This window comes from Lissotriton helveticus, chromosome 3_2 (assembly GCF_964261635.1).
Source record: "Lissotriton helveticus chromosome 3_2, aLisHel1.1, whole genome shotgun sequence".
Lineage (NCBI taxonomy): Eukaryota > Metazoa > Chordata > Amphibia > Caudata > Salamandridae > Lissotriton > Lissotriton helveticus.
In genome coordinates, this window is record NC_136062.1 from 440,300,732 (window position 1) to 440,321,554 (window position 20,823).

The window sequence follows — 20,823 nt, forward strand, 5'->3', positions numbered from 1 at the left end:
GACTACAAAAACTTTACACTCCTAGGGGACCTAAATTTGCACCTTGAGGACCCCTCTAACCTGGCGTGTTGCAGTCTATTAGATGACCTAAATGCCTTAAATCTATCACTCCTCAGCCCCGGTCCCACGCACAAGGCAGGACATTTACTAGACCCCATAATTTCAAATCTCCCAGAATTAAAATGGACTCTAACCAGCCCTATATGCTGGTCAGATCATTACCTTATCAGCTTTTGCCTACTCTGTAATCCCTCCCCCAGTAACACCACCCGGTCCTTAAAACTCATGAGAAACTGGAAACGATTAGACATCAATAAACTGAACCAAGCGCTAACTACTAGCACACCTCACCAGGACCAAAATGTGGAAAATTTCGCTGTAGCCACAAATCAGTGGCTGGCTTCCGCTGTCAATCAATGCCTTCCCTTACAAAAGGCAAATAAAAACTTTCACCACCCCCGAGCCCCATGGTTCAACGAACTTCTTAATGAAGAAAAATCCAAGTTTAAAGCACTTGAAAGAAAATGGCGCAAGGATTACGACCCGGAAAAAAAGACCCTATACAATAAGGCGAGAAATGCCTATCACTCCTCCTGCACCAAAGCACGTGCCCTATATGTGGCAAACTCCATCAACAATGCTTCAAACAAAGCCAGGACTCTATTCAACACAGTAAAGGACCTAGCTGGGGCCCAAGCAGCTGCTACTGCTCACCCCCTAACTAAAAAACAATGTCAGGACCTTGCGACATTTTTCAATGACAAAATTGAAAATATAATCATAAATATCGCGTCCAGGCCCCTTTGCAATTGCTCATGCCAGGACCTTCCCATGGCCCTTGACAAAATAAACACCTTGGACAACTGGCCCCTGATAACTAGGGACTCCCTACAAACCTCCCTAAAATCCATCACATCAGGCTCCCCCTGCGACCCTCTCCCTGTGAGTGTTTTAAAACAGCTCGAACCCACCCCCCTGACTGTCATAACTGACATGCTAAATGCTTCCCTTCAAACCTCCACCGTCCCATCTAGCTGGAAGCATGCAGTGGTGATCCCACTACTGAAAAAAACGCCATCCGATCCCACAGTTCTCTCGAATTACCGAACTATCTCTCTGCTCCCTGCCTTTTCCAAACTCATGGAAAGGCACATACACTCCGCCCTCACCTCGTTTCTCTGAAGACAACAATCTTCTTCACCCCTCACAGTCAGGCTTCAGAGCAGGTTACTCCACGGAAACTGCCCTACTGGGTGTGACAGAAAAAATTCGACAACTCCTGGACAAAGGTCAAACGGTCGCACTCATTCTCTTAGATTTGAGTGCGGCATTTGACACCATATCACACAAAACTCTTCTGGCTACCCTGGAGCAAAACGGCATTCGCAACGACGCCTTACAATGGATCAAGTCCTTTCTTTCCGAAAGAACTTTCCAGATCAAATCCAACATCGCAAGCTCAGACATCTTCCCCGTGCCACATGGAGTTCCACAAGGCTCCATCCTGAGCCCACTGTTTTTCAATCTTTACCTCAGACCACTGGCAGACCTGGCCCATCGCGTAGGCCTGACTTTAATGACCTACGCCGACGATTCCCAAATCATCTTTTCCCTATCCGAATCAAACCCGTTAGCCCCCTCCCTACTGAAATACGGACTCCAAGAGATTTTCAGCTGGATGACCACCAACCAGTTGAAACTAAATGGGGACAAAACGGAGGTTCTTCTACTGGGAAGAAACAAGGAACTGTGGACCCCCTTCCACTGGCCGCCTGAGCTGGGTAACATTCCCCCGCCAGCTTCTCAGGTTAGAAACCTAGGGATTATTTTAGACAATACCCTTTCTATGAAACAGCAGGCAAATAAAGTCGCGGGACTCTGTTTCACCATAATAAAATGGTTAAAAAAATCATTTGGATGCTGCCTCTAGATACGCAAAAAAACGTAGTCAACGCTTTAATAACTTCACGTATTGACTACGGAAATGCTCTCTACCTTGGATCCAACTTAGCAGTAATCAAGCGACTCCAACTGATTCAAAACTCTGCTACAAGACTCTTGTGTAGGATCAAAAAGTTCGAAAGCGTTTCAAAACACCTGAACGAATTACACTGGCTCAGGGTTGAACATCGGATCAGCTTTAAAATACTGAGCTACATGTTTAAGATTAAAAACAAAACGGCACCCTCCTACCTACAATCCTTAGCCTTTCCGTACCTGCCAACAAGAAGTCTTCACTCTCAATCGGCCTCGAACTTTGCCGTCCCCAGATTCAAACTACAAAGATCTGGAGGGAAATCCTTTTCTGTCAGAAGACCAATACTATGGAACTCACTCCCCCTTCATATCCGGAAAGAGGACAGCTACATTAAATTCCGGAAACACGTAAAAACCTGGCTGTTTCAGAAACAATTGTGCTAAACTATTTACTCAGCATTTTCCTTTAACCATCTATATGTCATAGGCGCCGGGAAACCCTTGTTGGGTAGCTGAGCGCCATACAAATGCATAAAATAAATAAATAATAAATAAGGGTATGCTCAGACGTGAGTCCCTTGCTCACTTTGCCACTGGATTCAAGCAAGCTGGGCTGAAGACGGCTGTAATGCCAGAAACCGGTCCTCGGAAGCTTGTTTCCGGTCCAGGGAAGACATGGCTTGGCAGTTCGGGCTGGACTGTTCCCATGAGGCACAGGGTCAGACTGATTTGCATATAGCCATGTCTGAACTGGGGTGGCAGAGTGGGCTAAAGAACGGTGATGGGTCAAACCCAGATCTTTTGACTGGGTGTGAGTGTTTGATTGGTTCAGATGCTCCGTCCATCACCACCCTCTTTTGTACCGGGACTGTTCCCATGAGGCACAGGGTCAAACTGATTTGCATTTGGCAATGTCTGAACTGGGGTGGCAGAGTGGGCTAAAGAACGGTGATGGATTAAACCCAGATCTGTTGACTGGGTGTGAGTGTTTAATTGGTTCAGATGCTTCGTCCATCACCACCCCCTTTTGTACCGCTAAGGGGTTAATGGCAGCACTGTACTTACAATGCCCAGGAATGGACTTGGGCACTTTAGGGGTACAGGGCTCATGCACCTGTACCCTCACCACTGGCATAGTGCACCCTGCTGGAGGGATGACTGATCTGTGCGAGGGCAGTGGTTTGTTGGCATGGCACACAGGGATGTGTTCCATGTTGAATCTTCACTTTGTTCTGCACAAAGACACGCAGCCTGCAAAGGCAGTGTTTGAGTGTCAGGGTACAGGACCGCTAAGGGTTGCACAATAAGTGCTGCAGCCCTTAGAGGCCTTCTCTGGTCACAGTGTGCTGGGTACCTGTGGTACATTTACCAGGGGCTGACCTGTGGTCAGAGATGCCAATTCGGTTTTGTCTTCAATGCAATTTTAGGGAAGGAACGTAGGCCCTGGGTACCTGATTAGCAGGAGCCCAGGGCACACTCAGCCAAAGAACATCAGCAATTCAGCAAAAAGTGGGGGCATACTATGCAGAAAGAGGGCATTTTCTCACACTCAGCGACTATTGCAAAGCAAATGTACTATTCCGTGGCATTCTGACTCCTAATGACACTGTAATCACTATATTGTCTCTACTCTGAACCTTAATTTAATGTCCTGACTGCTGATGAAAGCTACTCCTTGCAGCCCAGGAAAAAGCAACTGGCCCCTTGGATATTCTTTTGCCGTCTGCCTAGGGAAGGTTTTCCTCTAGTTTGTCGAGGTGCTTTGAAGCCTGGTGCCCCTTAATGCTCATCAGGCTTTCAGAGTGCAGGTCTCCATATTCTAAGACCTCTCTCGTTTTCAATGTGCTTCTGAATAACCTGTTTACCTTTAGTAACACTGTAATAACTCACCTTTTTGGGGTCTATCTCATAGCATAACATTGTAGACTGACCACACCTAAAATATATGTATGTCAATGTTTGGAGTGCAATTTTCTGACTAGAATCATGACTGTGGCTGACTGCTACTTTTCAAGTCTGTCTGTTGTGTAATGGCTTTTTGCCTATCTAATAGAGCAAATTGCTTTGCCTCGTTACTTAAATGCTAAGTCATCCATAAACCCTTTAATAATAGTTTTCACTGGTCATTTTATGTGCATATTTCTTGCACAGCATTAAACCCTCCTCCCCCAGCAAGTGTAGCATAACAACATCATTCACAATGCTCATTAGTGCAGAACTAACTGGCTTGGTACTCTACACCATAAAACCTTCAATAAGCAAAATTACTAGGTTCTCTCCTATAACCTGAACCATCTTAGGGGAGTCTTTTGGTCTCCCTTATAGTGGAAGGGTTTATGAAACAATAGTAACTTAACCATTTCCTGCTCACGTGTGACATAGTTATCTTTTAAGTCAGAGATTTTTAACCTTTCCCTTTTGTGGACCCCCACTGACTCATTACTTGAATCGGGAGACCCCCACTGAGCCATTATTGAAAGCTGGGGACCCCTCGGCCTAATCGATTTCTATGATTTGAGACTCAAAACAATACAAACACAAGTATAAACCAAACAAATGCTCAAATATTGAAATGTTAATTCACAATCCAATATATGAAAAGTTTTCACATTTTCAATTTTCCATCTTTATTTGTTTATACTTTATTAATGTTAATGTATTAATTGTAATATTATTTAATTTTGTAAAACACTTGTGGACACCCGAGTAGGCATCGCGGACCCCAGGTTATGAATCACTGTTATAAAAAATTGTTCAAGAGCATCGCTGTCTGAATATTAAAAAATAAGGTCTCAATGTCCTAGACTGACTTATGTTCTGATTCTCCTACAATTCACTTCGGCTTTTGATTGACTGTGGACCACAATGTCTTCCTAAAACAAGTGAGCATGTTCTGGAACTGTAGAATGCCAGGCTAATGCAACTGTCCCTAAATCATAAATTGCAGAGTCTCATAAAATCTGTGGGCTCACACTCTTAAAAGTTGATAATTATGTTTCACTTCATAAGTTACTTGCAGATCTGAGCCTCCTGGCTACATTTTGTTGCTTTGACCAGAGGCAGTTTCTCATAAACTTCCTATGGTTGTGGAATTTTGAGTAGTGTCATATTGATTTAAGAGTGATTTTAAAATGCCACTGTGGTGTACATTGTACATTACTTTTTAACACTTGCTGAGCACCACTGTTTGTCTTGTATTTGCCATCTTTACCTATTAAATCCCCCACTGTATTTAAATCCTGGCAGGTCTTAGTCGGACTTTTACCCCTTTAAGGTATATACATTTAATTCTTGAGCAGCTATTTTACTACATAGTACTATTCATTTTGTTGTGAGTGCGCTATAAAGGGTCAACTTGTATGCTTGCTCTCCATTTTGTAATGTTTACATGGTCAGACTTCTCATACTTTTAGGTTTTAAACTGATATTATTTGGCTCTTGTGAATTAAGTTTATCATTTAAAATAATCCATGCTAATATTAAAAAATATATTTTTGGCATTCCCTGTGCATGTGAAAGTTTGCCATTGCATTAAACTAAGCACGTCATCAAGAAATCTGTTCTTGGTCCTCTTATGTTCAGGCCTGGCTGTTTTAGGGTTTGTAAAGTAACCAATTTAATATCTGCTTATATGCTCCGCAGCCGGCCTTGTCCAATCTCAGTCATTTGTCATTTCTAGATTACCCTCTTCCATGTCCAAGCCGGTAGTCTCGTTCGGCGAGCTCCATGCTCCAGATTGTTCTTCCATCTCAGATGTTCGTATGAATGGATCTGTGTACCAGCTCATGAGGGAGCTGGAGAACAGGCTGGAGCTAAAGCCTAAACTCCCAGACCACAGTGCCAAGCAGGTACGTCCATCGTGAATGAGTGCCAATTGCATCATTGTTTAGGCAACATCCTATAGCCTCAAAGTGCACAAAGTCCATGGTGGTGAAAAGGCACAGTTTTTCCTTCTGTTTGTTTGCATTTCTGAATCTTAATTCTGATTTGAAATCCCTTGATATTGGAGGGTACATAAGCGGGCAAATATTGTATTGAGATTTGTGCTTTTCCCTTATTTTGTTATTTCATTATGTCTTGCACTTTGTTTGGTCTTACTCAACATTGAACTTTGCACTCCTAGAATTAATTGACAAAACACACCTAGATTGTAACAGTTGACTGTTTGTTTTACTTTGGCATACCGAACCATGGTTGAAATGACACTGCTTTGTGTAGTGTTGTTAAAACAAATGGGGATGGAGTGAATGTAGTCAGAAGGAAAATCCTCTTCCTGGATTTTGAAAGATAGTCTAACCTACCCATTTTGCTTGGAGGGGGGAGGGTGGGTGGCTGCCTACAGCCTCCTTGTGATGTTGTAGTTTCATATTTATTTCTAGATGGATGAGTTCATTAGACTCTTGAATGTACTGCACAAGATTCTCCTCTCCAATGGTCAGACTGTGTTGTTTAACATTACGCCAGCTCTCTTTACTTGGGCATATGTCACAAAAAAGCTGTAATGAGAATCAAAGGAGGTTGGCTCGGTGCACTGCGTTTTTGTCAAAATTTTACTGATTTGTAGTTTGTATTTTTGTAAACGGTTGGGTGCTCCTGCAGGTAACGTATCCGTCCATATACGTCTATGAAATACACTGGAAATGTGCACACATCAAGTATGAATGCATCCCTGCTTTGGGCACACCTTTAGTTCTTCAAAGAAGACTCCATACAACACACGTTAATTGTTGTTTTGATTTTTTACTTTTTCAAAGTTGAAACTTGATACCATTCAATATTTTTTCTTCATATTAAATAATCCATATTGTTGTTGCTTAATACTTCTTCATGAAGTATTTCACCGCTCCGATGCATTTCGGGCTTCTTGGACCTTTTTCAAGGAGCTCTACAAACGCAAATAAACAATATTGCCCGTCATTTCCACATTCAAAGATATAACAATAACAGTACAATCATTAAGATCACGTAAAAAATATAAGAGGATACATTAGCACATTAAACGTGTGATGGGTGATATGTGCTCTAGTGCATGGGTTCAATGGGAGTGTGCCAAATAATATAGTGCCGTGAAACATGCATCGCGGTAATTGGCCAGTATGTTTACGTGAGTCGGCTTGAACAAGTTCGCCAACTTTAACGGGACAAAGAGTAAAGAACCGTGATTAATCAAAGCTAGCCCATCGAACGTGGGCTTATATACATCGTGGCTGCGGGCAACAGTGCCGGCTTACATGTGGTTACTGGGAAGTAGGCTGCGGGCGGGTGGCAGAAGTGGATTCCGAACGCATAGCGTTGTTTCCTTCCGTATGTGTAAGACGCTAGCTTAACAGTGGTGTTTAAACCCAACGCGGAAGCTGGGCTCGCGTGTGCGGTGACGATAGAAAACGGATCAGGTGTTGGGTACCTCACAGGGCGGCCATGTTGTGTGAGGATCAAACGTATGTGAAGGTGAACGAATATACGGTTGTGTGTGCGAATCATCCTAAAAATAAGTAAACAGATCATCTAATGTTAGCCATTATTTTACAGGCGGCAAAACAGATCAATGCATTAGATTCCCACCAAAGTGGTGGTTTACAGAAAACAACTAAATTCAGTCCTGTCATTAAGCCCAAAGGGCTTCATAGCCTGAAGGCGATATATCTAGGCTATTTCACGCTGTAGCAATGCTTTGTTATTGTCTTTGCCCTCTTTCTTGTCAACAGTCTCTAGTACCAAGAATTTAAGTTGGACAATGCTGTGTTTATGCTCCAAAAAATGCATTGCGTTGTTGGATTTGTCATTTTTCGTGCGAATGTTTGATTTGTGTTCGTTTAATCGTGTTTTTATTTTTCTTTCAGTCTTCCCTATGTAGATTTTGCCACATGGGCATTTGAGAAGGTAGATTAAATTCGATGAGTCGCAGGTGGCATTGACGTTCAACTTGATACTATGCCCCTTCATCGGGTGACTGATAGTATTCCCTTGCATCACATTGTTACAACTGTTGCAGTTTAGGCAAGGGCGGGTTCCTTTAGCGACTGCTTGATTGATGGGTTCCTTAGAGAGAATCTCTTTCAAATTTTTGTTCCTTGAGTAAGCGAATATAGGAGGTGTTTTAAATATGTCATTGAACTCAGGTTCAGATGTCAAGATTCGCCAATGTTTGAGGATGATCTTTTTGTAGGCCATACTTTGTGTAGAAGATTTTGATACCAATACCATCCTGGTATCTTCCGGTTTGTTAACTCTTGTTAATGCTTTTTCTCTGGATATTTTAGATACACGGTTCTCAGCCTCTTTGATGATTTCTCGTGGGTATCCTCTATCAAGGAATCTAGAGCCCATCTCTTTAATCAGTCTTTGGCATGTCTCAGTATTTGATGTTATGCGCTTGGCGCGTAGGATCTGAGAGAACGGTAAGTGGCGTTTAAGGGAACCCTGGTGAAAACTAGAAAAATGTAATGTGTTGTTGCGGTCAGTTTCTTTCCGAAATAAATCTGTTTCAAATCCAATATCTATTTTTGAGATCAGGACATCTAGAAATGTAATCGTCTTCTCACTTATCTGCCATGTAAGTTGGATTCTATTGTCTTTTGTGTTTAACTCGCATAATGCTTGTTCCAGGTTATCTCTAGAATCCTTCCAAATGAAGAATAAATCGTCGATATATCTGACGAATAGCTTCAAATTTTTGTTCCAATTGGGATTCTCCAAGATGTTTGTTACTTCAAATTCTTGCATGTAGATGTTCGCGTACGTAGGGGCTGCGCAGTTGCCCATGGACATTCCAGATAGCTGCAAATACCAGATGTTGTCATGTATGAAATAGCTATGATATAAGGTGTACATCATAAGTTCCATAAGGAAAGTTTGCATTTTGGTCTCTATGTTACTGTTCAAAATGGCCTTTTCAATAGCCTCAATTCCTCCACCGTGGGGGATAGATGTATATAGGCTGTTTATGTCTGCAGTGCAGAGGATTACACTTTCCCCTTCTTCAATGGTGACTTCGGAGAGTTTGATCAAGCATTCTGTGGTGTCTTTTATGTAACTCTTCATTTGCTTGACTATGGGTTGAAGGTACCGATCAAAGAATTTACCCACTGGCTCATGGATAGAGCCTCTGGTGGATACTATGGGTCTGAATGGGGGGTCTAGCACATCTCTGTGGATTTTTGGTGTCATGTTGATGGTTACATTTCTAGATGTCCTGATCTCAAAAACAGATATTGGATTTGAAACAGATTTATTTCGGAAAGAAACTGACCGCAACAACACATTATATTTTTCTAGTTTTCACCAGGGTTCCCTTAAAGGCCACTTACCGTTCTCTCAGATGCTACGCGCCAAGCGCATAACATCAAATACTGAGACATGCCAAAGACGGATTAAAGAGATGGGCTCTAGATTCCTTGATAGAGGATACCCACAAGAAATCATCAAAGAGGCTGAGAACCGTGTATCTAAAATATCCAGAGAAAAAGCATTAACAAGAGTTAACAAACCGGAAGATACCAGGATGGTATTGGGATCAAAATTTTCTACACAAAGTATGGCCTACAAAAAGATCATCCTCAAACATTGGCGAATCTTGACATCTGAACCTGAGTTCAATGACATATTTAAAACACCTCCTATATTCGCTTACTCAAGGAACACAAATTTGAAAGAGATTCTCTCTAAGGAACCCATCAATCAAGCAGTCGCTAAAGGAACCCGCCCTTGCTTAAACTGCAACAGTTGTAACAATGTGATGAAAGGGAATACTATCAGTCACCCGATGAAGGGGCATAGTATCAAGTTGAACGTCAATGCCACCTGTGACTTATCGAATTTAATCTACCTTCTCAAATGCCCATGTGGCAAAATCTACATAGGAAAGACTGAAAGAAAAAGAAAAACACCATTAAACGAACACAAATCAAACATTCGCACGAAAAATGACAAATCCAACATCGCAATGCATTTTTTGGAGCATAAACACAGCATTGCCCAACTTAAATTCTTGGTACTAGAGACTGTTGACAAGAAAGAGGGCAAAGACAATAACAAAGCATTGCTACAGCGTGAAATAGCCTGGATATATCGCCTTCAGGCTATGAAGCCCTTCGGGCTTAATGACAGGACTGAATTTAGTTGTTTTCTGTAAACCACCACTTTGGTGGGAATTTAATGCATTGATCTGTTTTGCCGCCTGTAAAATAATGGCTAACATTGGATGATCTGTTTACTTATTCTTAGGATGCCTGGCACACACAACCGTATATTAGTTCACCTTCACATACGTTTGATCCTCACACAACATGGCAGCAATGTGAGGTACCCGACACCTGATCCGTTTTCTATCGTCACCGCACACGGGAGCCTAGCTTCCGGGTTGGGTTTAAACGCCACTGTTAAGCTAGCGTCTTACACATACGGAAGGAAACAACGCTATGCGTTCGGAATCCACTTCTGCTACCCGCCCGCAGCTAACTTCCCAGTAACCACATGTAAGTCGGCGCTGTTGCCCGCAGCCACGATGTATGTGAGCCCACGTTCGATGGGCTAGCTTTGATTAATCACGGTTCTTTACTCTTTGTCCCGTTAAAGTTGGCGAACTTGTTCAAGCCGACTCACGTAAGCATGCTTGCCAATTACCGCGATGCCTGTTTCACGGCACTATATTATTTGGTTTACTTTATAAACAACAGTGGTCCCAAAGACTATGTAGATATAGATTGGTCAGATAAAATACAGTCCACAATAGGAGCTATATTGGCCACTGCCCAGCCGGACAGGGTATTTTTTATTTTTCTATGAAATATATAGTGGGATAGTGAAAGGCACAATCCTGTACCGTTTTGTGAACAAACCAAAAAGGGGTTTTCAGGCAAGAGAGAGCATAGTTGGCCACTTGTAATTCAGTAGGGTTTGTAAGTAGTGCCAAGTAAGTGTTAGACACAGCATAAATCAAACAAAATAGTTCGGCTGTGAAAACACTTTAAACAAGTCGACGTTTCGATCCCTTATGCTCAATATTACGGGATCATCATCAGGACTAACAATCCATACATTTGCTTGCCTGGTATATACATTTTAACACACACCCGCCTGTTAGGGAGAAAACATAAAAAAGATACAGAAATGAAAGAAAAATAAAAAAAGAGAGAGGGGCGTTACCCACTGTGTTCAACTCTGAAAATAACTGACACTGCACTGTATTCGGAACCGACTTAACGTGCCTGAAAATTTCGTGCATAAAATGTCTTTAGCCTTGACTCACGCCGATAGTGAGGTGGGTGACATGTGTATTGAAAAATAGTAAAATAGTAAAATTCTTCTTTCAAATACTTTAGGTGGTTAATTAATTATCATCCTAAAAACACTCGACGGGCTTTAGGTATATCTAGCGGTTTAAATGCGTGTTCTTCAATCACGGGCATTCGTATCTACTCATGCACCATGCACATTCGTGCGCATTCATTCCGTGCATATCCGGGAGGGCGCTTACCCAATGAGGGTCGGAGGGGTTCAGGGATAAAATTATAAAAGTGGACACTGCTTTAGGTTGTTACCTAAGAAATGAGGAGAGATACCAATCAATAAAAATTGGCCGGTAAATAGTTACACCACTTGCAATTAGTTCGCGGTTTCAGCAATTACCTGGTAAATACAGGTTAACGTATGCGGTCCGCCTCGTTTTCAATTTGATAAGATATGTCTGCAGGATAGAGGACTGGATTCAGTAACAGGTTGAATAGAGTGGCTCAAAAGTAATAGCTACAGATTGAAGGGCTTACCTTGAGGGAAAAATTGGCGCGTATGGTCCAATGATGGCTCGAAATCGAGTCTGTAAAAGATACTCCGTTTTAGTCTACTATTGTGCAAGGGCGAGCAGAACGGCAAGGTTCTGTTGGCTGTTTGGCTTACCTTGGGAGGAGTAGTCCTCCTCGGTGTCCGTTAACCCTGGGTGCTCTGTAGAATCACAGTCACTCTGAGACACCGGAGGGAACGCCAGATAAGCGTGACCCATGGGAAAGGGAGGAAGGACTAAGCGCACATGGGCGCCATCTTGGAGTGGAGTTTTGTATTAAGTCAATGCCAAGGAGTTCTTACTGGGGAATATACCGGGTAATTCGAGTCTCACGGTGCAACGGTGATGTGTTGTGATAAAATACGGCGGCGCAGTGACAATATACAATACAATGGCGGCGCGGTGCTAGTGTGACTGTGACTGTCATTAAAATCATACACAAGATAATTACAGTTATGTACAGAATGTTAATTTACATATGCATGTTCAAGGAGATAGGGTCCAGTCTCTCAGTGTTATTTGCAAAGTTTTAAGTTCCATTTAGAAATGTTCAAAGTATTTTAGCCTGATCCTTTCTTATAAAAGTGTGGTCCAATCCTCAGCTCGATTTAGACCATCTCGAATAGTGTTGAAGTGGATCATGATTTTCAACTCTTCTCTGTTCAGCATTTGCGCAAGGTTTCCACCTCTCAGTGGCGGTTTGACAACTTTCAAAATTGTCCACTTGATGTCATTTTCATTGTGGCCAGCTTCATTGTAGTGGTCCACCAGTGGAGCATTGGCTGTCCGGCACCTGATTCTGCTTCGATGTTGGCAGATGCGGGTCTTTGCTTTCTGCGTACTTTGCCCTATATACATCTTTGGGCACGGACATTCGATGGCGTAAATCACATTATATGTGTTACAATTTGAAAATGAGCGTCTCACATACGTGATACTATCGTGTGTGAAATCTATGCCCTCCACCGTGAAGTTGCAGACGTTACAACAACCACACTTGGCGTGTCCTGTGATTGGGGGCAACCCCCACAGTGATTCAATGGTGGGATTCTGCATAGGGGGTGGTAATGCAGCTCGCACAAGGTGATCTTTTAGATTTTTACTCTTTTTGAAAGCAAATAATGGCGTTTGAATGTTCAGGGTGCCTACATTTAGCGTTGACCAGTGTTTAAGAACTGACTTCCTGACTTTATTAGAAATTGTTGAGAAAGTTGTTACACATGCGATTATCTCTTTATGGGTTTTGTCTTTTGGTGATAGTAAGACTTCCCTCGGGCAGTACCAAGCTCGTTTCAAGGATTGTTTTATTATCCTTTTTGGGTAGCCTCTGTCTTTTAGTTTGTTTGAGAGGAATGAGGATTCTCTAAAATAATCTTCTTTACAGGAGCAATTTCTCCTGATCCTCAGAAATTGCGAATAAGGTAACGCATCCCTCAGGGCCCTGGGGTGGTTACTTTTATAACTTAAGAGGGTGTTTCTCTCGGTTGGCTTTCTGAACAATCTTGTGAGAAGCTTGCCCTCTGAGTGGTAAATAGTGAGGTCTAGGAAGGGTATAGATTCCTTATTCCACACTAGCGTGAACGTTAGGCCACAGCAGTTATTATTGAGCCAGTGGAGGAACTGAGTGAGTATTTCAACTGGAGAGTTCCAAATAAGGAAAATATCATCTATATACCTCCTCCACACTCTGATCCCAGAATGGAAGGGGTTAGAATCTGACAGGATGGATACAGTCTCAAGTTGGTCCATAAACAGTATAGCTAGATTCGGAGCAAAAATAGCCCCCATGCTGGTCCCCTTAATTTGCTGATAGTAGGTATCATCAAACAGGAAAAAATTCCTAGTAAGGCAAAGTTATTTGGAACTCTCCAGTTGAAATACTCACTCAGAGGGCAAGCTTCTCACAAGATTGTTCAGAAAGCCAACCGAGAGAAACACCCTCTTAAGTTATAAAAGTAACCACCCCAGGGCCCTGAGGGATGCGTTACCTTATTCGCAATTTCTGAGGATCAGGAGAAATTGCTCCTGTAAAGAAGATTATTTTAGAGAATCCTCAATCCTCTCAAACAAACTAAAAGACAGAGGCTACCCAAAAAGGATAATAAAACAATCCTTGAAACGAGCTTGGTACTGCCCGAGGGAAGTCTTACTATAACCAAAAGACAAAACCCATAAAGAGATAATCGCATGTGTAACAACTTTCTCAACAATTTCTAATAAAGTCAGGAAGTCAGTTCTTAAACACTGGTCAACGCTAAATGTAGGCACCCTGAACATTCAAACGCCATTATTTGCTTTCAAAAAGAGTAAAAATCTAAAAGATCACCTTGTGCGAGCATAGATTTCACACACGATAGTATCACGTATGTGAGACGCTCATTTTCAAATTGTAACACACATAATGTGATTTACGCCATCGAATGTCCGTGCCCAAAGATGTATATAGGACAAACTACGCAGAAAGCAAAGACCCGCATCTGCCAACATCGAAGCAGAATCAGGTGCCGGACAGCCAATGCTCCACTGGTGGACCACTACAATGAAGCTGGCCACAATGAAAATGACATCAAGTGGACAATTTTGAAAGTTGTCAAACCGCCACTGAGAGGTGGAAACCTTGCGCAAATGCTGAACAGAGAAGAGTTGAAAATCATGATCCACTTCAACACTATTCGAAATGGTCTAAATCGAGCTGAGGATTGGACCACACTTTTATAAGAAAGGATCAGGCTAAAATACTTTGAACATTTCTAAATGGAACTTAAAACTTTGCAAATAACACTGAGAGACTGGACCCTATCTCCTTGAACATGCATATGTAAATTAACATTCTGTACATAACTGTAATTATCTTGTGTATGATTTTAATGACAGTCACAGTCACACTAGCACCGCGCCGCCATTGTATTGTATATTGTCACTGCGCCGCCGTATTTTATCACAACACATCACCGTTGCACCGTGAGACTCGAATTACCCGGTATAGTCCCCAGTAAGAACTCCTTGGCATTGACTTAATACAAAACTCCACTCCAAGATGGCGCCCATGTACGCTTAGTCCTTCCTCCCTTTCCCATGGCTCACGCTTATCTGGCGTTCCCTCCGGTGTCTCAGAGTGACTGTGATTCTACAGAGCACCCAGGGTTAACGGACACCGAGGAGGACTACTCCTCCCAAGGTAAGCCAAACAGCCAACAGAACCTTGCCGTTCTGCTCGCCCTTGCACAATAGTAGACTAAAACGGAGTATCTTTTACAGACTCGATTTCGAGCCATCATTGGACCATACGCGCCAATTTTTCCCTCAAGGTAAGCCCTTCAATCTGTAGCTATTACTTTTGAGCCACTCTATTCAACCTGTTACTGAATCCAGTCCTCTATCCTGCAGACATATCTTATCAAATTGAAAACGAGGCGGACCGCATACGTTAACCTGTATTTACCAGGTAATTGCTGAAACCGCGAACTAATTGCAAGTGGTGTAACTATTTACCGGCCAATTTTTATTGATTGGTATCTCTCCTCATTTCTTAGGTAACAACCTAAAGCAGTGTCCACTTTTATAATTTTATCCCTGAACCCCTCCGACCCTCATTGGGTAAGCGCCCTCCCGGATATGCACGGAATGAATGCGCACGAATGTGCATGGTGCATGAGTAGATACGAATGCCCGTGATTGAAGAACACGCATTTAAACCGCTAGATATACCTAAAGCCCGTCGAGTGTTTTTAGGATGATAATTAATTAACCACCTAAAGTATTTGAAAGAAGAATTTTACTATTTTACTATTTTTCAATACACATGTCACCCACCTCACTATCGGCGTGAGTCAAGGCTAAAGACATTTTTTGCACGAAATTTTCAGGCACGTTAAGTCGGTTCCGAATACAGTGCAGTGTCAGTTATTTTCAGAGTTGAACACAGTGGGTAACGCCCCTCTCTCTCTCTCTTTTTTTATTTTTCTTTCATTTCTGTATCTTTTTTATGTTTTCTCCCTAACAGGCGGGTGTGTGTTAAAATGTATATACCAGGCAAGCAAATGTATGGATTGTTAGTCCTGATGATGATCCCGTAATATTGAGCATAAGGGATCGAAACGTCGACTTGTTTAAAGTGTTTTCACAGCCGAACTATTTTGTTTGATTTATGCTGTGTCTAACACTTACTTGGCACTACTTACAAACCCTACTGAATTACAAGTGGCCAACTATGCTCTCTCTTGCCTGAAAACCCCTTTTTGGTTTGTTCACAAAACGGTACAGGATTGTGCCTTTCACTATCCCACTATATATTTCATAGAAAAATTAAAAATACCCTGTCCGGCTGGGCAGTGGCCAATATAGCTCCTATTGTGGACTGTATTTTATCTGACCAATCTATATCTACATAGTCTTTGGGACCACTGTTGTTTATAAAGTATAGCTACCCACGGTCCCTGGATAACCGAATGGGTTCCCTTGTTGTTCAAAACAGACTATATTATTTGGCACACTCCCATTGAACCAATGCACTCGAGCACATATCACCCATCACACGTTTAATGTGCTAATGTATCCTCTTATATTTTTTACGTGATCTTAATGATTGTACTGTTATTGTTATATCTTTGAATGTGGAAATGACGGGCAATATTGTTTATTTGCGTTTGTAGAGCTCCTTGAAAAAGGGCCAAGAAGCCGGAGCGGTGAAATACTTCATGAAGAAGTATTAAGCAACAACAATATGGATTATTTAATATGAAGAAAAAATATTGAATGGTATCAAGTTTCAACTTTGAAAAAGTAAAAAATCAAAACAACAATTAACGTGTGTTGTATGGAGTCTTCTTTGAAGAACTAAAGGTGTGCCCAAAGCAGGGATGCATTCATACTTGATGTGTGCACATTTCCAGTGTATTTCATAGACGTATATGGACGGATAAGTTACCTGCAGGAGCACCCAACCGTTTACAAAAATACAAACTACAAATCAGTAAAATTTTGACAAAAACGCAGTGCACCGAGCCAACCTCCATTGATTCTCATTACATTTATCCGCCCGTCAGGCTGGTAGCACGCCACAAAACAAATTTTCAAGATGCAATACGATGAAATCTCTAAATCCACTGAAGCCAGAGCAAGCACATTTGCCTTTGGAGATGAAGAAACAAAACGCATCTATGCCCTGATCAGTGAAGATATCACACAAGAAACATCAAGCCGCACGAAAGAACAATGCATTAGACAATTATTGTATCTATCTAAACGCAGAATTAACCAGAAACTTCACGCTAATACTCTGATCAAATATCCCAGAGTATCAAGTGGAAGGCAATTCTTAGGGAGGAGGTGTGGCGCCGCGGCCAGGGCGACTGACGCTGGAATCTGGGGATCACGGTTCGATCCCCGGCTCCGGCGGCAGGTTAGCCCAGCACCATGTGACTCTGGGCAATAGCTTGCTTAATCTTCCCGACGGCCCCCAGCGCCTAGAGACCCTTACGGGTGATTGTGCGCTTTACAAATGTGGATTATTATTATTATTATTAACAAGTGTAGCCTCGATCTCATTCTACTAATTGTGGAAGAACTGTCCAGCATACTAATTGATCTCACTAAGGATATTGAAAAAGAACTAGAGGATTCAATTCTACCTGAAGAATGGTCCAAAACATTGGAGGACATTAACATACAACTTGATAAACATACAAAAGAAATTAATGAAAGAAAAATCCGTAAATTCAGACTCGATACCCTGGACTATAAACTCGGCGAAGTTTATACATGGGCGGATGTATACGCCCAGAGACGCCGTAACAAACCCTATAGCCAACAAACAGACACCTCCTTGTCCGGAAGTGAATCATCCAACCGCCCACCAAGAAAAACAGGCACAGCCTCCACAACATCCGAAGTGAATAGAGATATTAGTGAAAGATCAACCCCTAGAGAAGGATACCCATCAACATCGGAGCCTTTTTTAGTAGAAGGCCAAAGCGAAACAGCAGACCCAGGAGGGGAAAAAGAAAAGGAAAAAGATCACCCCAACATGAGGAGCACATTTCAACAACAAAAGAAAGAGAAAAAGAAGATGAACTCCTAGTTATCAACATATCAAACACCACTTTAACACCAAATGAAATTAAACTTCTCCAAAAGGGTACATCATTGATTCCAACTACCTCCACCAACCTACTTGAACTAGAAGTCAGCACATTCAAATTTACACGGAAACTCCGTCTACGCCATTATTTTGACAATGTAGTGCCACCCAGCACAGTACAGAAACCAGATTTACTTAAGGGCCTACGACCGCCAAGCTCTTTTTTAGCACCATGCAGCCACAAATGTATCGACATGTTCGAATCGTTAGTCAAACAAGACCTTATGAAAATGGGTTATCACAAAAAAATCAAAGAAAACATTACTCAAAAAGACAAAGACACTCTTAAAAAAATAGCAGCTAACAAGGACATAAAATGCATAAAAGCTGAGAAAGGCGGCGCCTTAGTCATTGTAAACTCCAGCATGTATCAAAGTAAGATACATGAACATATATCAGATCAGCACACATATATGCAATTGGAAACAAGCCCCACCAACCAATTTAAAGCGATTTTGATGGAAATACTTGATAAAGCTCAGAAATCAGGCACAATCGATGAAAGAACAAAAAACTTTTTACTAATGGAACATCCAAAAAGTCCAACCATCAACATGACACCAAAAATCCACAAAGATGTGCTAGACCCCCAATTCAGACCCATAGTATCCACCAGAGGCTCTATCCATGAGCCAGTGGGTAAATTCTTGGATCGGTACCTTCAACCCATAGTCAAGCAAATGAAGAGTTACATAAAAGACACCACAGAATTCTTGATCAAACTATCCGAAGTCACCATTGAAGAAGGGGAAAGTGTAATCCTCTGCACTGCAGACGTAAACAGCCTATATACATCTATCCCCCACGGTGGAGGAATTGAGGCTATTAAAAAGGCCATTTTGAACAGTAACATAGAGACCAAAATGCAAACTTTACTTATGGAACTTATGATGTACACCTTATATCATAGCTATTTCATACATGACAACATCTGGTATTTGCAGCTATCTGGAATGTCCATGGGCAACTGCGCAGCCCCTACGTACGCGAACATCTACATGCAAGAATTTGAAGTAACAAACATCTTGGAGAATCCCAATTGGAACAAAAATTTGAAGCTATTCGTCCGATATATCGACGATTTATTCTTCATTTTGAAGGATTCTAGAGATAACCTGGAACAAGCATTATGCGAGTTAAACACAAAAGACAATAGAATCCAACTTACATGGCAGATAAGTGAGAAGACGATTACATTTCTAGATGTCCTGATCTCAAAAATAGATATTGGATTTGAAACAGATTTATTTCGGAAAGAAACTGACCGCAACAACACATTACATTTTTCTAGTTTTCACCAGGGTTCCCTTAAACGCCACTTACCGTTCTCTCAGATCCTACGCGCCAAGCGCATAACATCAAATACTGAGACATGCCAAAGACTGATTAAAGAGATGGGCTCTAGATTCCTTGATAGAGGATACCCACAAGAAATCATCAAAGAGGCTGAGAACCGTGTATCTAAAATATCCAGAGAAAAAGCATTAACAAGAGTTAACAAACCGGAAGATACTAGGATGGTATTGGTATCAAAATTTTCTACACAAAGTATGGCCTACAAAAAGATCATCCTCAAACATTGGCGAATCTTGACATCTGAACCTGAGTTCAATGACATATTTAAAACACCTCCTATATTCGCTTACTCAAGGAACAAACATTTGAAAGAGATTCTCTCTAAGGAATCCATCAATCAAGCAGTCGCTAAAGGAACCCGCCCTTGCTTAAACTGCAACAGTTGTAACAATGTGATGAAAGGGAATACTATCAGTCACCCGATGAAGGGGCATAGTATCAAGTTGAACGTCAATGCCACCTGCGACTCATCGAATTTAATCTACCTTCTCAAATGCCCATGTGGCAAAATCTACATAGGGAAGACTGAAAGAAAAAGAAAAACACGATTAAACGAACACAAATCAAACATTTGCACGAAAAATGACAAATCCAACATCGCAATGCATTTTTTGAAGCATAAACACAGCATTGCCCAACTTAAATTCTTGGTACTAGAGACTGTTGACAAGAAAGAGGGCAACGACAATAACAAAGCATTGCTACAGCGTGAAATAGCCTGGATATATCGCCTTCAGGCTATGAAGCCCTTCGGGCTTAATGACAGGACTGAATTTAGTTGTTTTCTGTAAACCACCACTTTGGTAGGAATCTAATGCATTCATCTGTTTTGCCGCCTGTAAAATAATGGCTAACATTAGATGATCTGTTTACTTATTTTTAGGATGCTTGGCACACACAACCGTATATTCGTTCACCTTCACATACGTTTGATCCTCACACAACATGGCTGCCCTGTGAGGTACCCGACACCCGAGTCCGTTTTCTATCGTCACCGCACACGGGAGCCCAGCTTCCGGGTTGGTTTTAAACGCCATTGTTAAGCTAGCGTCTTACACATACGGAAGGAAACAACGCTATGCGTTCGGAATCCACTTCTGCTACCCGCCCGCAGCTAACGTCCCAGTAACCACACGTAAGTCGGCGCTGTTGCCCGCAGCCACGATGTATGTGAGCCCACGTTCGATGGGCTAGCTTTGATTAATCACGGTTCTTTACTCTTTGTCCCGTTACAGTTGGTGAACTTGTTCAAGCCGACTCACGTAATCATACTGGCCAATTACCGCGATGCATGTTTCACGGCACTATATTATTTGGCACACTCCCATTGAACCCGTGCACTCGAGCACATATCACCCATCACACGTTTAATGTGCTAATGTATCCTCTTATATTTTTTACGTGATCTTAATGATTGTACTGTTATTGTTATATCTTTGAATGTGGAAATGACGGGCAATATTGTTTATTTGCGTTTGTAGAGCTCCTTGAAAAAGGGCCAAGAAGCCCAAAATGCATCGGAGCGGTGAAATACTTCATGAAGAAGTATTAAGCAACAACAATATGGATTATT

The 20,823-nt window shown here is 41.9% G+C and overlaps 1 protein-coding gene across 2 annotated transcripts in view; it reads left to right on the forward strand.

Annotated features, from left to right (window-relative positions):
• Positions 1-20,823, forward strand: part of TTC17 (tetratricopeptide repeat domain 17) — a 516,894-nt gene that overhangs the window by 243,112 nt on the left and 252,959 nt on the right. For both annotated transcript variants that reach the window (XR_013609678.1, XM_078684342.1), the window contains exon 13: positions 5,657-5,825. Coding sequence is in view for 1 of the 2 variants with exons in the window: in XM_078684342.1 (XP_078540468.1) it covers positions 5,657-5,825 (169 nt within the window). In the remaining variant the exon portion in view is untranslated. The remainder of the gene's footprint in view (positions 1-5,656; positions 5,826-20,823) is intronic.